Raw genomic sequence first — 21,285 nt, forward strand, 5'->3', positions numbered from 1 at the left:
GTTCAATTTTTCTTTGACCTGAAATAAGAATAAAAATTTAAAAAAAAAACATATGCATACACATTCAGTTAGTAAATCTTCATAACAATTAAAATGACGTAGGTTAAACTTGAATATCATGAAAAGTACTTATTTTATTGTTTTGCCGAACTATTATACTCTCCCATTTCATTCAAAAGTTCATGTTCATTGATTTTTTTTTCATTTTATTATTAGGGAAAGAATTTTAATGTATTTTATTCATCAACGAGAAAAGTTCATTCAAAGACACAATTTTATTTATATGGTAAATTGCACGTGTAATTTGTATGATTAGCAAACTGTTTTTAAATATTGTGCATTTAAAATTACCATCAAGGCTAAGCAAAGAAACAACACGAAATTCTGAAACAAATTCAAAACATTCACAAAATTCTCTAGAAAACTAGTTAAAGCATCTATCAAAAAAAAAAATCAGTTTGAATGCGCAAAAATTTTAAGAATTTCGATTCATAGGAGACCCCCCAAATCGGGAGTCCCCCCCCCCTTTAAAAAAGAGAAAATTTATTGAAAGAAAGAAAAACAGTTGGAAAAATGAATTGATTTACTTAGGAAGACTTGAGTACTTGCGAGGATTGAACACTCGCAGTGAGTAAGTACGACACGTGTGAATGTGTATGTGACCCTGGAATGAAAAGAAAATGGCTATGCGCACTCCTCCCTTACCCCTTTCAAGTCCTGGGTCTCAACAAGACTGCAGAGGCGGGGGGGGGGGGGGGCTTATGGGATGCATTTACGTACGCTTCGCAGAACGCGCAAATCAGCAACAAGCTTGCAATGAATGGGCATAAATGTGAAACAGGTTTGAAGGTTAGAAATAAGTTGGGAATGCGTTTTGTCGGATATAGGTTGGTTTTAAACCATCCTCCGATGCTTTGAATGATCAAATGAGTGTATGAAAAAAACCATTATCTCACCAAAACATATTTCCAACTATTGCGATGCATTTTCAACCTTTGTCCAACGTAAATCCGATGGTTTGTGCTACCTGGGAGGATCATATCCTCTTTCCAAATACTGCAGTGTTATATTATAAGGACATGTTTAAATAAGACAAACCATGGTCCTATCATAAAGTTTTAAAGGGTGGAAACTTACTGCTAAATACCCAAGCTTTGCCTTCAATTCACAAGTCTAACCATACTGTACCGCGGACACTCGCTGGTGAGATGAAGTCAGTTTATCTACCAGTATGTTGGTGCTCTTAGCTTCAATGAGATGACATCTACTTCTGCCTCCATCTCGGTTATTCACTAATCCAGACTGAAGAGTTCTGATAAGAATGAAACAGCAGTCTCTCTGGATGTGATAACCAGGCTGTCTGGTATATTGCATGTAAGATCAGTTGGTTTTGATATCACTCTAACAACCTTTGCTACACTGTTGCCTGGTAGCTAAAAACGACTTGCTGATAACTTTTTATCATCAGTTAGGCTTTTTGATGACGATGAAAGAGGATCTAATGAAATTTTGTTATATTGTACCAAGAAAATGGAGGATTTCCTTACTGGGCATTATTTGGCGCACTCACCTTACATATATATTGATACCACGGACACTTCGCGGCAGCCCTCACTTCTTCCTACGGCACCCTAGGGTGCCCTGGCACCCAGTTTGAGAACCTTTGGTATAGAGCAAAAATATTTAAAAATTTTGTGAGATAATAAAAACTGCTGTTCATCCCATTCTATTTTCTGTCAATCTGTTTGTAAATACTGTTAACCTCTAAAAAAATGTTTTTTGTTTATTTGAGATTTGTGACGTGCCTTGGTTTGCAGATGAAATTTTGGTTTTTTGCTGAAAATAATTCACATGGGTTTTCGGATGATGTAGTTTTTCACTTACAAAACTACAAACCTTGAAAAAATCACACATGACATGACAGGACTTACTCTGTTTTGAATCATTCCTCAATGAGTTATAGTGAAAAGCAAGATATGTGCTTTTAAAATCTTTGAAATATTTTTTTCTCCTATTCCCTTTTTGTACATTGGTGTATTTAACTTTGACTAAAATTAAAGTACAATGCAGGCTATTAAAGTTTAAAATATATTATTATTTTTTTATGTTAATTGCCTGTATTGAAGGACATTTTAGTGATGAATTTAAATTTTGAAAGCATTTAATTTTTTTTAAACACATCAAAATTTTTTTAAAAACCAAAGGTTGGCTAAATTATGGGTTTTTTAAATGGGTTTTAAACAACCCCATTGTTTCCAATCCGGCCAAACCTGCCCCCCCCCCCACACACACTCTCACGCATACCCATTTGAACTTGATTCTGAAATTGTGATGTCTGCTAAAGTTCCAGGTGAAGAGTAAAATTGTGTGGGACTTAACAGGAAGAAGGAATTCTGTATGAATATTAATAATTTGCAAAGCCTTTCAGCTCACAAGTGATTGGTGGATGGCATTTAGTAATTAATTGCTAAAAAACTCTGAAATTAACTGATACAAATAACAGGAAACTGCATAAACAAGACATAAAAAACTGTTAACCTATATATTTTTTTAACTTCAAAGTGGATATTAAACAATGAATCAAAAATGAAATTTGGCGGCATTGCACTGTGATTGTTGCAACGGAAAAATGGACCGTGGTGGCCTGATCAGTATGGCATCGGACTTATGACCAGAGGGTCCCCGATTCGATCCTAGCTGGTTGAAGATCCACCTTCTTCATTAATGGGGACTGGGGGATGTAAATATGCTCGAGGTTTCCAAGTGAAACAATATCTCTGGGGCTGCTGGACCAGGGATTGCTTGCTTTCTGGTCTGTATCAAAAAATCAGGAGCTGTTTTCAGGGTCCCATCCAAATGGATAAACCACAAATAGTGGTAGGTAGGAGGATCGTGGAGGAAAAAGTATTCAGCTTGTCTTAAAAGCAGCACAATGCTATATTATTTTTTTGTTTCAGGTCCCTAAACATGGAGCAGGAAGCAAAACAGAAAGAGAAAGAGAGAAACGGGCAGCCAGATACCAGTAAGTTAGTTTCTTGCCTTTTTTTTTTTTTTGTTCACTGAAATATTTACTGTCAGCTACCGCTTCAGGAAAGTACAGTGATTATAAATCTCTTAAAAGTTGAGCAGATATAAATAGCCAGCATTTTAAAGGCATACTAGGTCAAAATAGTTGGGGAGGGGCGTCTCACTATACAGGGTGTTCCGTTTTAACCTGCAAGACCTTTATTTTCGCAACCGTTAGTGCTAGATATATACTTTCAGTTGAAAAATGTTCAAAATCAGATGCAGAGTTAAGGTTGAAAGTTTTAATGAAAAGTAAAAACCAGTAAAAAAAAATACAAAATTTACCTTTTTATCCGGGCCCTAGGTCCCCTAACTAATATTTAGAGAAATAATATCCCTTGAAAACTATTACTTACACAAAAAACTTGACATTTGTGCGACCAAAGCTCAAAGAGATATTCCTGTTCAAAGTTTTAAGGAACCATACAGAGAATGAGATAGGAACTTATCGCCCTTTCAGAAGAATGGCGGGCCGTCAAAGTAAGATGAACAAGGTATTTATATTTTTCATTGCTATTCAAATATAAATGCAAATGTTATGCCGTGATACGCAAAAGCACACCACTAAACCACGAAAAATTTGAAAAACCACACTCTATGCACAGATATAATTTTAAACACTTGTTAACCACTATATTTTCCCTCAAAAGGTGTTATTGACGGCGAGTGAAAAAAGGTGTAAGTCACAAAACGCTGCTTTTCATATCTTGGTGAATATTGGTCGTACTAATTTCAATGATATGTGTTTTTAAAATATGTGTTTTTTTTTTGTGTTGGAATTATTTTTCAATGGATATTATTTCCCTAAATATAAGTTAGGGGACTTGGTGCCCGTATAAAAAGCTAAGTTTTGTATTTTTTGACTGCTTTTTATTTTCACTTCAGGCATTCAATATCTTAACCCTGCATCTGATTTTGAACATTTTTGCAATTGGAAATATACATCTAGGACTAACGTTTGCAAAAATAAAGGTCTTGCCGGTTAAAACGGAACACCCTGTAAATAAAATTTACATGGTGTAAGATAGGATAAGCATTCACGTGCTTAGTACACTATATGTTGATTTATGTGTTTTTTTATTTCCAATAGATGTGCAAACACTGGACACAATGCAGGCGTTGTGTCTACCTCTTGGAGCCTCCATCTCTCTGTTGGTCATGTTTTTCTTCTTTGACTCCATGCAAATGCTCTTTGCCATCTGTACAGCCAGTGAGTATACAGTAGGCTTTCTATTTAATGTCTTTCAAGGGACTACAGAAAATCGTCCCTAAACAGAATGCTTCTAAAATTTCCATGTAGCATCCGGGACCATCTTTAAATAGAGAAAGTTGTTAAATAGAGCTTCGTTAAACAGAGCCAACTGTATTTTCTTTCAATCTGTTCAGTTCAAATCCACAATTTCATCCAGATCTGTGACCCTCAAGGTCGTGCCATTTGGTAGTTAGTATTTTCTACTGCATGTTATTAAATAGTGCTTATTAGTATAGTACAACCTTGTTTTTCTAGACTAATGAGGCCAAAAGTGATAATTTGGGTTAAGTTGGATATTTAGCTAACAGAATCCTTAAACAGCAAATCCTTAGTACCATTTTTTCAATAAAAGCTTTGTTTTATGAGAAACTTATGCAGGGTTGTTTACAGGACATTAAAAGATAAATAGATAATTTTTTTACATTATTTCTCAACAAATAATGGGTTTGATGTCTTCTGTTTTAAACATCAATGATATTCGCTTGAGGGGTGGGCACGGAAACGTTTCATTATCAGTAGATAACAAAAAGAGTGAATGTTTGGTGCACTTATTATTAAGTTATTGCTATCATATCCATGCTTTAACATACTCCCTAGACCCTGGTGACATCCTTCCTCCCCAATAATTTTTCCAAGTCGGCGCCCCTGTGTTTTTACATAAACTTATAAGCATACAACAAAAGGAAATGTATTACAAATTTTTACCAAATGAGAGCAAATATGAGTACTCATACGGACAAGGCTGTATCCAGAATTTCTTTTCGGGAGGAGCCCGGTTTTGCACATTGCCCTATGCACACATATACATACACACGTTTTTGTCCCGTTTTTTTAATGCTCCCACTGTTTTTATTTTTAATTTAATTTCATATTATATATTTTATTCACCTTGCAATGAACAGGAGAGTAGCCTTTTAAGTGGGATGCAGAATATCAACAATTTTTTCAGGGGGTCCAAGGGTTACTCTCCCGGGGAAATTTTTTAAAAAATTGTTATAAAAATCTGTATTTTGAAGCCTTACATAGAGGAATTGAGACTACAAAAATATGAAGAAAAATAGGCAAACAAAATCTTTTAAAAGTTATGCACACAAAAATTTATCTTGAAAAATATGCTGCAAAGATGCGAGAATCGTGATTTTTGCATTTTTTACTCAGGATGTAATAAAGAGTTGAGTTGGGAACATCTTGTAAGTTTTATAAGAGTTTGGGTGGGGGGGGGGAGAAGGAGAAGTGTACGAAACTGACAAGAGACCACCTGCATTGGCCTTAGATGGCCCTGAATTGAAGCAAGAAACAATTGTCTAAATTTCAAGTATGCTTTGCAGCTAATGAGAACTGAGAACTAGTATTGCTTATTCTGTATATTTTCAAAATTTTGCTTGTTTATTAGTCACTCAATTAAGAATTTACAAAACTTTGTTCTTTTCCTTTCTGGAATAAGAAAGGAAAAAAAAAATTCTTCTTTTTTTAAGTTGCAAAACATTTCTGGTTTGCCAAGCTTCGGTTTATAAAATCAGGCGACAGAGACTTTCTGTCGCCTGACATGGTTATTTTCAAGGAATTTGGAACTTTAATAGGTCGTACAAGCGAAAATAATCCCTTTATCGAAAAATAAATAATTATAATAATAATTGTAATCGTAAAAACGGGCCATTTTTAAATACGGGAAGATTTAAAAATATCAGAAATCATTGTTACTTTAATTGAAAGAATTCCTTCTGAAATGATAGATGAAAAATATTTTATTTGGACAAAATCGAAATACCATTTACTAGAGACTCGAGGGCTCAAATAGGACTGCATCCGAATCGTGTTGCGGTAGCTCAATGTTATTTTTAACAAAAATGACTATCATGATCGCCACGTTTTGGCAACTAAGATTTCATTCCTTGGTAGCCATTTTCGAAGAAATGGTTACCCATTAGCGAATGGCGACTGCTAATCTAAAGCTTTATCTTATGTAGTACCATTTTATTTTTCAGTAACTAATGAAGCTTTTAGATTGTATATTTTTGCAACATTGAACTTAGAGATGGGAATGGTTTCTGTATACTTTTGAAATAACTATAAACAAAGCATAAAATATAATAATTATGTGAAATTTAGCAACAATGACAATATGTTTAGTTTCAGAAGTGTAAGTTTAAATGAGAGCTACATTTATTCAGGGGTGCCCACCTAGGGGGGGAGGGGTCATGGCACAGACTGTACCATTGAAATTTTTAGGGGGGTCGTTTTGAAGGTTTTTCTCTCTAAGGGGGTATCTCTGCAGTATTGAGGGTGGTGTGCCCTTGCCCTTGGTGGGGGAGGGGGGGGGGGGTGAGCACCTCTGATTTAATTCTGAGCTATCTAAATCTCACAGTGTATGGGATTTCTTTAGCAGCCTTCTTAACAACTGAGTGACGATAATTACTTTTTTTTATTTAAGCTTGTCATGTAAACATTCGAGTCATGCTATTTCTGTTTTAGTATTCATGCAATTTCTGTTTTTTTTTCTCCCCAGTTATAGCAACCATAGCACTAGCTTTTCTATTACTGCCAATGTGTCAGTACATCATCCGACCCTGTTCTGATGGAAACAAGTAAGATTTGGTTCCTATTTTATTGTTTTGATTTCAAAATTAAATTTTAATGTTAGTTTGGTTTTTGTTTCGCCAGTATTGATATATTACGGGCAGGGGGGGGCGGCTTTTTTTTCTTGGGCGGCCCCCAACTTCATTTCTGCTTTGAGGCAGTTTTTCAATTTATTTTTTAAAAAGTTCAGAATGTGTTACTTGAGATCATATTTTAGTGTATTTTTTTCACTACTTGTTTTTTAACTTGAAATTTTCACCTCCTTTATCTTTTAAAATGTGTATCTGGTATTGTCAATTAAATAATGCTCAACTTATTTATTCATATTATTGTTATTTTATTTTAACTGTATTATTTTTTAAATGTTAACTGTATTCTTTATCAAAATCAAATGATAGTATTATTTATGTTTTGTTTTTTTTTGTGAAAAGAAAAAAAGAAAATGACTGGGGGGGGGAGGGGCTTTAAACCTTGCTTTTTTTTTTTTTTTGAATATTCACTGGACATTTAATTTTTGTAAATTAACCTTACAAACTATCTGACAAAAAATTTAAAAAACTACAAAATTTGTTCCTTGCACAATTAGTCCTTGAAAACTGATCTGTATTTCCTTATTTATTGACAGAATATCATTTGGCATGTGTGGAAGATTTACGGCAGCAGAACTTGTATCATTTGCCTTGTCTGTTACGATAGTGTGCATCTGGGTTCTCACTGGACACTGGTTGCTAATGGATGGTAAGGCCATTCTTTTTAACATTACAGTCGTCCCTCGCTACTTTGCACTTTGGCTTTCTCAGCTTCACTACATAACGAGTTTCTTTTCTTTTTTTTTTTTGTCAAATGTAGTAATTAACCTTTTTTATGCGCTCGTATGAACTTTTTCCTACAGAAGAATAACAAAATATGCCTTTTAAGTAAGGTAAGCTCTTCTGAGGGGCTGTAGTTGTACTAGTTGATGGAATGGAGAATAAAAAAATATAAAATCGCCGAAGAAAGTGCAGGGAATCGTTTTCTCATTTTAACCGTTAAACACTAACTGGAAAGTAAAAATCACTTTATTATTACTAGGGGATAAAAACATCTGTAAATACTATTTGACCACGGATTGTATGTAATTTGGCAATCTGCCAAGTAAAGACTATTCCATCTGAATGAATCTGGCAGGGAAGATGGGAAAATAGCGATGGGATATTGATACACGGGTTTTATAATGTCACCAGTGCCTATTCATTTATTGCATTCTCGAAAATAAAATGAGGAGAAACAAAAATAGTTTCCATGGAAACAGCAAAAAGAAAATTAAACATTTTCATTTCGTTCAGGAACGTAAAAGCAAAAGGGTAAGCTCAAAACTTTGTTGTGAATAAATAAATCAATCAATTTTTGTCGTGAGAATATGGATCGAATATACTGTAGATTTAAAAAATGCTGCTGTGAGCAAATTTTCATTTTTACAAAACTAAGGCTAAATAATAGAGAGGCAAAAGTGCACATCTGAAACAAACCAACTAACACCCCTATAAACTAATAGATACGTCCATTTCCGCCTATAAACCGGATATCAGCCTTTCCATGTAATCGATGCTCAAACAGTAGTGTTCAACAATGTAGTAGCTTTTTAAGTTGAAATTGTAATACCTTTAATGAGGATAAAGACAGAAGAAGAACGAGGGCACATTAGGTCACTAACTAGCAATTAATTCATCATAGAACAAGTTGAGCTATTTTCATAGATTAGTAGTAGTGTGTAAGAACTGATATTCCAATATATATCTTATTTTCTCATATTCTGTGCAGTGTATTAAGTAATACAAATGTAATGGCAGCAAAGGGTGTCGTTTTATGTCTAGTGGGCTCTTACAATGTTTTAAAAACCTATTTAAATTGTCGTAAGTTTTATGCGCTCTAATTAGTAAAATATTTGGTTTATAAATACAGAATCCTGCTTTGCGGAAATTAAGTTATCGCTGTGAAGTCTGGAACGAATTAACTGCAATAAACGAGGGTTGAGAGACTGTATGCTTCATTTCTTATGAAACTTTTTAGGCATTTATAGTTTATCAAAAGTGTCTAAGAAAACTACAAGTTAACTGTCCTATATCCTTAGCTTAGGCATAGCTACTAGCAGGTACCAAATACCAAACAGATCATAATTAATGCAGTTTCATTCTCGTGGATAATTATGTTTGCAGAACCTCGCTGGTAGGCTTTATAAATTTAGCTACCAGTGTGAAGGTAATCTCAGCCTGTGTGGCAGGTTTACTGTCTCCAGCTTTGTAATGGCTATTGCCGACTGATGACCCCAAATAAGGGTGAAGCTGAAGTATCTGAATTCCGTTACAAGCTACACTTTAACCTTATAGAGAAGCATTCTTGTAATTTTCTGCTGTATTTTTCAAATGAATAAAATACAGGTAACAATAAACTTTCGAAGTTATTAGATTTTTGGTTTATCATTCTATCGCTTCATAGAATTTTCAGTCCATATAACCATAAATGAATCCATATTTCCATCATTATTATTTTGCCAGATTTCCACTGAACTTACACTGCAATCTCTGACAAATTTTAAAAAAAACCATGCATCTTAATTTTCAGGGGTTCCCCCTCCCCCTTTTTTTAAACTATCAAATAATAGAATGAATTAATATTTTTAAATCCAGTTTTTAATGAGTTTAAGCTTACTCTCCAACAAAATTCTTGTATTCATTGACTTTATATTCTTACACAGCATGATTTATAGTGTCCACTCATTATTAAATTATAAGTAATGTAGAAAACTGATGGCAAATGCATTGCTACTCTACTACTTTCAGAAATGCTGTAAAATAACAACAGGTTACTTTTCCACATGAAAACAAAATAATCCATAAAGTGTTTGCAGTAAACAATCTTTTTCATCTTACACAGTAATCAGATTTTTCAAGTTCATCAAAAAGTAATTAAATTTTTTTCCCTTTACATTGAAATTTTATCTTGAAAGTATTGGCACTCTTTATGTGCAGGGTTGGCAAGTTTCTGCCAAGGCGGTTAAAACCACTGGTAGAAACCGGTTAAAACCGGCATGGCAAAAACCACTTTCTGCCACATTTGCGGCAGAAACTGGCAAAAACTCACAAAATGAAAAAAAAATTAAATTATTGACTGCAATAGGAAGTGCACAGAAAAAAGAATTATTAACCAAAGCACAATTTAATTACGATATTACCACAATTTAAAATCAAATGTTACATTGTTTGGACCCTGCAGTTGCTTCTCAGAAATTGTGGTTTCTAAAATCTAAAACAGTTTCTCAATCTAATATGTACAAATGAGAAACTTAAGAATATTCCTGCAACAGAAGAGCTAGAAGGCAATGCATGAAGGAACAAGCAATGTTCATGAAACTTTCATCAATTATTTTTTTTAAACTGGTCCACCATGTAGTAACTGGGGTAGTGGGAGAAATTCAACTGGAAAAATAAGTTTCGAGAAATTGGGCTAATTTGTTTTGCTAAACTATGACATTAGGTACAAAATCTATGTTACTATTGGCAAGTAAAATTCAGGCACTTTCTTCCTGAAGCACGTGATAATTTCGATCACAAACAATTTAGATGAAGCATATAAGTGAACAAATTAAAATCAGAAATGCCTTTTAATTCTGTATGTCACTCCTCTTTCCTGAGCACCTATATGGTTTTTTGTCCTTTGTTAGATTAATCCAAACATTACGAGCATCTGCAATTGAAAAGTTCACGTCTCAAACTAAATCAAGGGCATTAGCATAGGATTTTATTTTTTTAAATGATGAAATGAAGTTTCATTTTTTAGTTTACTTTAACGAATATCATTTAGCAATCACTTAAGTAATTAAAGATGTTTTTAAGTTTTTGCCAGTTTCTGCCGGTTTTTACCGGTTATAACCAGTTTTTGCCACTGGCACGGCAAAAACTAGTTTCTGCCGGCAGAAAGCCAACCCTGTTTATGTGTCATCAAAACTGAATACAATCGAACCCGCTTAATAGAATAGCCCTTTTGCCACGGAAAAATATTCCAATAAACAGGATGTTCCATCAACCGGGGTCTAAATAACTTTTTACATTGGTTTGGCACATTGAAAATGTATTATATTAAGCGGGATATTCTTTTAACTGATATTGACTGTAAATCATTTTAAAAACCAGTTGTAAAAATAAACCAAGAAGTACTTTCTTATAAGTAGAAGCACCGGCAGGGGGTTACTATTGGGTGTCCTTGCACCCACCTAGCTTTTGAAAAATAAAAATATTACAGAAATATTTAGTTGATATTTTGTTTTTAAATATTTTTTTGATTAATATTTATATTAAATTAATCATTAAGTTGATTTTAAACAAAGTGCTAACTACAAAATACTTGAACTACATAGTACACCATGAGGAACTTTAGAGTCATGTTATGTTCATGAGTGTCTTCAGGCAGGGTGCTAGATGGCAACTTTCACCCCCCCCCCCCCCCACAGCTTTTAAAAATAATTTATGTAGTTATAAAGGGACTAGCTACAAAATGCATAATGAAAATTATTAACTTCATTTTTATATCCACAAGCACCGATTGTGGGTGCATTCTCACAGCCCTTTACTGCAAAAATAAGATAAGATTAAGCAAGCAAGCGCAAACTACCAAATGCTTATTAAAAACTGCAAAATACACAAGTCTCTTCTCTGAGGTCCTTTCATCCATAAGCTCATTTCTTTTGCATTGAAATAGGGTGCCCACCCTCTTAAGAGCAAGGATGCACCCCCCTAAATATTGCAACGACCCCCCAAAAGCAAGAGCCCTCTCACAAAAGTAAAAAGTACCCCTCTTTACAACCCTCCTAAAAATTTCAATAGCGTAGTCTGTGCCATGACCCCCCCCCCCTCCAGGTGGGCACTCCAATTGAGAAAAGCATTCCTTGTAAAACTGAATGACATGCCTGCAGTAAGCTGCAAGCTTTGTGCAATAAAACATTCTTGTTTTTAATTTTATGTTTCTGCACAAAGATATTATTTATTTCTTATTAAGATCAAGTGTTGAAATTTCCTGTATTTGAAAAAGGCAGGGGGTCCAGAATGGATCTACTGGTCGGGATGACGATAATAAATGCATCTGTGTTTGTGTGAAGTTGACTGTTTTCCTTTTTCTTTGCAGCTATGGGAATGGGCCTTTGTGTTGCATTTATAGCTTTTGTACGTTTACCCAGTCTGAAAGTATCCACTCTTCTACTTACAGGCCTTTTAATATACGATGTATTTTGGGTATGTAGTGTGTAATTTTCATTTGTTTTGTTTTTTGATATGCAGAAATGAACTCGTTTTCAAACTGTATTCAAGTTGTTGCGTAACACAGGGTTCATACACTCCGGAAAAACCTGAAATTGTCAGGGAAAATGACTTAGTTAAAAATGTCAGGGAAAAGTCAGGGAATTTTCCAATTTTACCCCCCTCCCCTTAATTGTAGTTTTTTAATGATTATAAATTATTTATAACTACTTTTATGCTACGAATAGAGAAATCTACTTATTATCTTAAATTTTTCATTTTGCCACCATATTTGGTTATTTGCACAATGGAAGTAGACGTAAATTTCCAAAAACAGAATTGGATGTTTATCTCAATGTAAACTATTGAAAGTAATCCAAAATGTGCAATAAATTATGAATTTTTAAAAATTAATTATTTTTTGGAAAAGAATAATTTTAATGTAAGCACCCTTTAATATGCGAAAGAAATAAAAATTGATTATTAGCATCAGCCTATGATCGGCAGATATTTATTTTTGTTATGATGCATAATATGTTAAGCCGATCGATGCAACAAGTTAATCATATTTATACTGAAAAGTAGCTTTGTATTTTGCTCAATATGTTTTGTGTTATTTACTAATTAGAAAATAAAAAGAAGTATTGTGAACCAAAAGCGGATGCTAAAAGATGGCTGCCCAATTATAGCGAAACTCTAATATTACGCATGACATGTGGCATTGAAGAAGTGCTAAAATAAGTTGAAAATATTTTGTTTGAAACAAGTAGTAAGCAAATGAAAACAAGTTTAGACAAAACAAATTCCAATGTTTTTTTTTTGTTTTTTTTTTTTAATCCAAGGGGAAAAATTTCAGTTCTTTCGCATTGCTACTAGAAACCGTTTTATTTTGAAAATTTTGTAATTTGAACTTAATTTTGAATGAAACGAGTAACCTGGAATTTTCTAAAAAAACAACCTGGAAAACCTGGAAAAATTAGGCAATTTTTTAAACCATAAGTGTATGAACCCTGCTAACATGTTAAAAAACCTTCAATGGTATATTGAAAAGATGTATTGTCATTTGCTGCAATATTATTGTCTATTGATATAGGGAGTAAATGTTTTGAATTACAACCAAGGCTTCAGAGTTAGAGGGAAAAGGACAGACTCCAACTCCTGGAATTTTATCGCCTTTGACATTGACTCCCAAATTCACTCTGACTCTGACTTTGCAGACTAGGAGGGGGGAAAACACTCTTACTCTTAAAATCTTTAAAGTCTTCAATTCCCGACTGCAACTCTTGTGCCATAAAATCAGTCTAACTCCGCAGCTTTGATTATAATATAAGTTCTAAAACAACCATGCATAATTAATGAAAGTTTGTGAGGAGGCTTTAACTTTAAAGGCACAAAAAGCTAGCATACAATTTATTTATAATTTGTTTTTAAATGTGTGCTAGATAATTACTTTGTACTGTAAGGTATTTTCAATTGTCTATTTTCCAATTTTTATTGCAGGTGTTCTTTTCATCATACATATTTAATGCAAATGTCATGGTTAAAGTAGCAACAAGGCCAGCTGACAATCCAGTAAGTACACATTGTGCACTAATGTCTTTTTGTAAGCTATAAAATATGATATTCTGCCCGTGGCTGGATTCAAATCTGTTTTGTTTTCATGAATTTAATTTGATTAAACAGCTAATTTATTGATTTAAAACAATTTTCAAACCAAAATTTAAATGAAAACCTGCATCTATCTATACAAATATTGTCTCCAGTTGAAAGTTAAAATTGCTATTACATTGAAGGATTTACAGTTATTTTAGCCATATAACCCGCAGGTCCTATGAAACAGAAAAAATCTTCATATAATCTGCAGGTAATACAATGGCAAAGAATGAGGTTAGTTTTGATTTAACATACTATTTTCCAAACCAAACCCAGTGGCACGACAGCCCAACTGTCCCAACAAGGTCTGCTGTGCCCATCTCAGTCTTCCTGACAAAAATATACTACAGTAGACCCTCGATTTACGCTGATTTATTTTACGTGGTTTAGATTATACGCAGTTTAAGATTTGACGCCTTTATTTTATTTTATGCGAATGAGTTTCAGTTTTACGGGGATGCGGTCATGCAAACAGATAAAATTTTCCCCTCTTTCAAAATCCAAACTACTAAAGACTGCAGATGACACGTAATAAACTGCATTTTGTCATGCTAATCACCGAGCTTGAGCCACTGGAGACATTTTATGAGATCGTTTCCAAAGTTATTAAACACACAGTTCAAAACTCAGTGGAAGAAGAGCTTTTAGGAGTGACAAAGGAGCCAAAACCAACGTGGATACCAACATCAATGACACACAACCAAAAACGTACACATTGAAAATTTTGAGCCAGTCCTAGACAGTAGAAATGATTTTTTTTGATTTGTCAGTGAAGGAAGATTCTATCATGGAAATGACGCAAGTAGTCATGGATGCATTAATGCTCTGCAAAGAATTACAGAGAAAAACTCTTAATGACTGCCAAAAGACTGTCATAGCCAGCTCCTCTTTATAAACATAACTCGAAAGTAATTTATGTTTTCTTTATGCATGTTGTGCATAAAAGTCGATATAAGTACACATTAAACTTATACAATTAATCATCACTAGAATGAAGTATTTTGTTATCTACGAAACCAAACTCCTATTTTAACACTATTATTAGATCTCAATTTACACGGTTTTGATTTATGCAGCATTTCCGTGGAACATAACCCCCGCGTAAAACGAGGTTCTACTGTATTTTAGCAACTAAATTAACGTGGGGAAAAAAATAAGCTGTAATCAAAATTATTCTAAAAAATAAAGATTTCTTCTTGAAATCATGGTTATAGTGCTCTAATTTCCTATCAACAGTGTCAAAACAAAGGCACTAACGGTCTCTTCTAGCGCAAATGGAGACTGCTTCTTTGTAGGGTTGTTTATTTCTCTGCCTGAAAGGAAAATTCAGTCTACCTAAATAAAACAAACAGCTCTACAGGCAACAAAGCAGTCTCTTTCGGTGAAACCTGCTGTAAATCAAGTTCTAACAATTTTCTATTGAGAGAAGAAAAAAAGCCCAGATAATCTGCACCTCATTAATTTTAATTTTTTAACAAATCATCTGCGAATGGTGCACAGGAAATTACGCTATAAGCATTCAATCAGGGCCGTAACCAGAAAATAATTTCGGGGAGAGTTTAAAAACTTTCATGCAGAGCTTCGTGCTATTTGTACTAATGTTCAAGTCGTTGGGTTATCTATTATGAAAGTGTTTTATGCAATTAATATACATATGAAAGACATTTGAGTTTTGGAACAATATGTTTTGGAAAGTTTTAAACATAAACGAACATTTAAATGTCAAACGGAACTTTTCGGAGGGAACCCTAAAACCCTCCCTCCCATGTATACGTCCCTGCTTTCAATTATTGCCTAAGAAACAATAGCTCTCAAAAAAAAATTTTAAGGGTCCTAATATTTAAGAAATGTTCTGCTCAAAGTGGTGAGTAGTTGAATATCTTATGCAAAAAAAATAATTCATACTCTATTATTTCAGGGTTTGTACGCTCCTTCAAAACTCCTCCAATACGCCTTCATTTATGAAATTTTTTTGAAGGGCCCTTCAAACTCCTTCATTTTGGTTTTAACTCCTTCAAAACTCCTTCTTTTTCAGTTCAATACTGCGTAATCTTCCTCTATGACAGTAACTTAAAATACTTCGATTGGCAACTAACTTTGTCACAAAGGCGATTTTAATGTAGTTATTTCGTGCATTTATTATTTTTTTATAGATGTCATTTACTAACTGATCATAGTTAAGTCATATAAGTTAAAGGTGAAAATAGTATTAGATGATGAAGGTGTTTCATAAGTGAAGTAAAACATGCTTAAATGGCGCTTGGCTATTTTTTCAAGTTTTATGATTATTGTTTTTCCCTCCACCACACTCTCAGCAGCAAAGGTTGTCTAATTATTATTTAAATATTTAAAAATACATAAGTATATGTACTATATTAAGTGATTGGTCAAAAAAAAAAAAAAACAATTGTTTAGTTAATTGCAGTTATGATATTGTAAAATCCACAAGTAATGTCATGCTTTTAGGAGGAGACGGGCTCATGGTCATTGTGACAAGGGGAAGAGAGAGGGTGACAAAACGTGACATCACACACTTTTTGTAACATTATGTTTGTAAAAAATATAACGTGACAAGAGGAGAAGTTTGGGGTGAAGTGTGATAAAGGGGGTAGATGGTCAAATATATTGAAAAAAAAGTGTGACATCATTTAACGACACTCCATTAGTACTCCTTCAAAATATCATTTTACTCCTCCAAAACTCCTTCATTTTACTTCTGAAATTGAGTACGAACCCTGTATTTTGTTACTTTTGATTTATGCAAGAACCCTTTTTTAACAGGTTGGAATTGTTGCAAAAAAACTACATTTGGGCGGAGTCGTTAGGGAAGCTCCAAAATTATCTCTTCCAGGAAAGCTGGTTTTTCCCAGGTAGCCATATTTATTATTGTTACTATTATTAGTGAGTATTAAATTAGCTAAATTTGTATTTTAGTAGGTAAGTAAATGAAGGTGAAATTATTTAGGATATAAAGATTTTTTGATGTTTAAGTTTCATATCTTTTTTTTTTGTAGCATGCATAACAATGGCCATTTTTCCATGCTGGGATTAGGTGATATTGTAAGTTGATAAATCTTGTTTTATTATAATTTATATTGAACTTTTGTTGATTTCTTTTTATTGTGTGTTTTTGTTATGTGTGCTTCCAATGAAATGTAAATTGCTAGTTACTCGTATGAAGGTTCATATGTAATAAACCGTTAAAATTAATGTTGTAAAAAAAATAGTTTATTGATTGAGATCTATTGCTAAAATACAATTCTGTAGAATTGAGTTTAAATTCTCGATGAATTAAAAATCCGGAACGCAGAAACTATGCAGCGCACAAAATGATTGTTTAATTGCCCTAAATACCAATCTGTTAAATTATGCATCTTTATATTACGTAATAACCGATTTTCGTCACAGTATCCAAAACGGTTTCAGGAGGAAAACCAGTTTAGGTGGCAGAAGTTTTAGTTTTATTTGGGAATTTTTGCAACCGTTCTGCTAGAAATGGAACAGTTAGAATGGATGGATAGTCGTCAGCAGAGCTTGTTGCAGGTGTGCATTCCTGAAGTCACAATTTTTACTTTCTTCTATATCTAATATATAGAAGAAAGTATTGGATTCGTGAAAATTTTCGAATTTCGAATTTTGACGGATTCGAACGTTTTGAGGTGTGCTGAGTCCATTTCGACTACTTTTGGAAAATGTCTGTCTGTCTGTGTGTATGTGTGTGTGTATGTGTGTCACGTCTGTGTGTGACCCGTTTTTTGTGGCCGCTCTACAGCAAAAACTACCGCATGAAATCGAACGAAATTTGGTACACATATGTGACCCTATGTGAACTTGTGCCCATTGGTTTTTGGCGCGAATTCCTCCAAGGGGGGTGGAGCAATGGGACATTTTTTGAGTTACGCGTGATTGCTATTCCTCAGGAAGTAACTGGCGGAATCAAACAAAATTTGGTCCATATGTTGCCATTAACAGGAGCAGGAGCTGATTCAATTTTGGTGTCCATAACTCAAACGGGGGTTGAGCTGTAGAACGTATTTTGTCGTCAATTGTGACTGCTGTATCTCAAGAAATAATGAACAGAATGAAAGAAAAATTCATCGGCAAGTAGCCCTTAGTGGGTATAAGAGCTGATTTTATTTTGGTGTCAACAGCTAAAAAGGGGGTAGCGCAGTCGCCCGTTCTTTTTTTCCATTTTGAGTGCCCTATCTCAAGAAGTAATGTTACGTTCTGGTTGAAATTTGGAATATATGTGAATCCATACGTAAACAGGCATTGGTTCAGTTTTGACGCCAATCGCTCCAAGAGGTGCTGATTTTATTTTATTTTTTTTTTTTTTTGCGAATAAAAATATTTTTATTAATGCAACAATAAGAAAGATAAATCGTAATAGATTGTCGTCTGCGTATTTCTCGTGATTTTAATCGTATGGAAATGATCGGAAATATTATCTTTAAAATTTTTAACTGTTGCCATCTTATGTTTGTTAACAAATAAAATATTTGTAATTAATTCAAGCAAGGCTTTTAAAATAACTTTCAATTTTCGCTCTTTGCTTTGCTTTTGCAATAATTCAGACATCGGGATGGTCGTCAAGTTTTTGCATGTGTCATTTTGTTTTTGTTGGGAATATTGCTTCCTCGTCAAGCATGGGGAGGGATCAAAAAAAAAAAAGAAAAATATAGAAGAAAGTTTCGTGATGGCCACAACATACTAGTTATCTGTATAATCATTACAATTTTTTTTTTATCGTCAACAACATATTTCCTCAGAATATGAAACTAATTCTGGTTAAAAGAAGAAAAATAAAACATTTCATGCTTTTGAGCGCTTGATCAAAAAATTCTTGTTTTTTCTACCATTTTTGTTCTTTTTTTTGCATTTAAAGAATATTTTTAATTAGGATATCATCCCAGAATTAGGTTCATATTGAGTGTAATTGAATAAAGAAGATTCACACAAAATGTCAGAACAATTGGCTTATCACGTTTTATACTAGAATGCACACCAGTTGAAAAAAAGTTGTTTCGAGAAAAACGAGATTAAAAAAAAACTGCTGTGAACATTTTCCAATCTTTACAGTTTTTTAAGTGCTTATAGCATTAGAACTAAACGGAATTTTGAATGGAAATTTTGGCAAAATATTCTTGAATAGTTCTACTAACATTTTATGACATTTAAAATATTGGATTTTTTGACCCGTCTAAACTGGTTCCCCCCTTAAATTTAAGGCTGTTTAAGGGGGCTAGCTAATTATGGGGAACTTTTTTTTTTGCCTTCTCTCTTTTTTTTTTTTCAAATTGTTGTATTTCAACCATTAAGGTCTGCCCGCTTGAAAAACATGAAAAACCTGGAAATATCAGGGAAATTTACTTTTGTACGCAAAAAAAACGGAATTTTTTAAAAAATTATAACCAGTTTCAAAAAATTTTTTTGTAGTTTAGTAAAATAAATTTGATCAAAAATTCATGCAACTTGAAAACTCGACTGTGAGCTTACTTGACAATGGAGAAATACGCTGAGGTGAACAAAGAAAATAGTTCCTACAGCCTTGTCCAATATTCGGGTGAAATTACGCTCTTCACTTTAGAAATTGGATTAGTTAGTTAAACCCACGCATACGTAACCTTTTTTTGTCATAATTTCTGTCTCTCCTTAAATATTTTTAATCTTACCAGTGAAGCACCGCAGAGCGTTTTGTCCATTTGATTCAAACGCGCCAACCAATAGCAGCCTATAGGCAGGTAGCTATCTTCTCTTATTGAAGAAGAAGATAAGGGAGGTAGCTGGTAAGCGTGTGTGACGTTTCATCTGTTAACTCGATTTTTTTCTTCCTCGCGTCATGACGTCACTGTCAACTTAAGTAAGTATAGTTCTTCACTCCACCATTTGTTTACTAGTGTTCACTTTCACTATACCATCGACACTGAAGCTGAGACCCTACCAAAGTTATAGTTCATACTAAGGGAGGTTCATACCCTCCCTCAGACAATAACTTTCTCTCCTCCTCAAACCAGTTCTCCAACTCACCTTTTGTTCTCTAGTTTTGCACATTTCAGTTTCCTTTGGGGGGGGGGGGATTGAATTTACTAATTTGAGTTTACCACCCCCTAATAATGGTAGTTAGGTTGCTTCTGCAACTACCAAAAAATTCCTCTTGAATCAGAGACAAACAAACTGTAAAAATGTCATCAAAGAAAGGTGTTTTTCCACTGAAATTTTGTTCCATTTGGTGGGTAGAGAGCTCATCTATTGCACAAATCGCTGTAGACAATTAGCCACTCTTGAAAGTCTTTGTTCAAAAGGCAGAGGTTGCAAATGTCGAACTGAATATTAATACCGTATTACCCCGCATTATCCGGCATGCCGCAGAATTTGGGGGTCACCAGATTTTCAATAGCACTTGCCTGGTCCTTTCCGACATGCCGGAAAAATCGAGGTTGGGAAAAAATATTATAAAAAGCATATGTTCAGCTTAAAAATGAATATAAATTCTAAACATATCTTATTAGTGTTAATAACCAGCTTAATTTTGTAAAAATATGTACTAACAATGTCATTTGTTATTTTAACAAGAAAAATATTGTTTAATAGCGAATAATTTTGTAGGAGATAAATTAAAACTTAGTAAGCAAACATTTGATCAATGAGTTACGGCCTCTAAAACTAGCCGCTAAAATTTGAGAAGTTGCATCTGCCCTTTAAAAGAAATATGATCAAGAATATCATAATAAATTCATTTTAACAACTATTTGTGTCAGAAACTCTGCTTCATTAATTTTATTTTTAAAAAAGCATGTCTGAATGTCATACAGTTTTCAAGTGCAAACAAGATTTCTTGCACTTTATTTATTTATTTATGTTAATTCATTTTATTTTGCCAAAATATGGGTATTTTCAGACTTCTTGGACATATCGCACTCTCGTGCTTGAAAGTGGATTGTGCCATGTTTGGAAAGAATCTTAGCAATATGCTTTGCTAAATTAAAGCAAAGCATTTTCGCTGTTTTGCTCGATTTAAAAAATTAAGTGATTAGTTAATTAAAAAAAAAGAAACTGTGCAGGATACAAGATATGAAACAAGCTTAGATTACTATTAAGTTCAACAATACTTAAACTTAGTGGACAATTTGTCCTTCCAATAAATTATATTATGGGGACAGAAGTTGAAACACTTTAAAAAAGAAACTCGTGCCCTCTCGATGGATAGTATTATTCTAGATTTTTTTTATTTCAAATTAAAAACTAAAAAATAGCTATATTGTATTTATTTCTTTAAAGATGTCATGGCTGATTTTTGAATTTAGTTTTCAACTGGAGATCAAACACACTGAAGCATTTAGAAAGACATGTGATCGTGTTACCAGGGTTCAAAAATATCATGATATTTTCTATCGAAAGTATCCTATATTTTGATATATATCGGATATTTTGATATCTATCTGATATTTTCAATTAGCACAAACTAAAATC

General features: G+C 33.6%; 1 protein-coding gene across 1 annotated transcript in view; it reads left to right on the forward strand.

The window, feature by feature from the left end:
• The window catches only part of LOC129220454 (signal peptide peptidase-like 3), a 61,434-nt gene that overhangs the window by 33,633 nt on the left and 6,516 nt on the right, over positions 1-21,285 (forward strand). The window contains exons 3-10 of the mRNA XM_054854874.1: positions 2,958-3,022; positions 4,157-4,276; positions 6,825-6,903; positions 7,521-7,633; positions 12,053-12,159; positions 13,663-13,734; positions 16,597-16,685; positions 16,830-16,875. Coding sequence (XP_054710849.1) covers positions 2,958-3,022; positions 4,157-4,276; positions 6,825-6,903; positions 7,521-7,633; positions 12,053-12,159; positions 13,663-13,734; positions 16,597-16,685; positions 16,830-16,875 — 691 coding nt within the window. The remainder of the gene's footprint in view (positions 1-2,957; positions 3,023-4,156; positions 4,277-6,824; positions 6,904-7,520; positions 7,634-12,052; positions 12,160-13,662; positions 13,735-16,596; positions 16,686-16,829; positions 16,876-21,285) is intronic.

Source organism: Uloborus diversus, chromosome 4, assembly GCF_026930045.1.
Source record: "Uloborus diversus isolate 005 chromosome 4, Udiv.v.3.1, whole genome shotgun sequence".
In the NCBI taxonomy this organism is placed as follows: Eukaryota; Metazoa; Arthropoda; class Arachnida; order Araneae; family Uloboridae; genus Uloborus; species Uloborus diversus.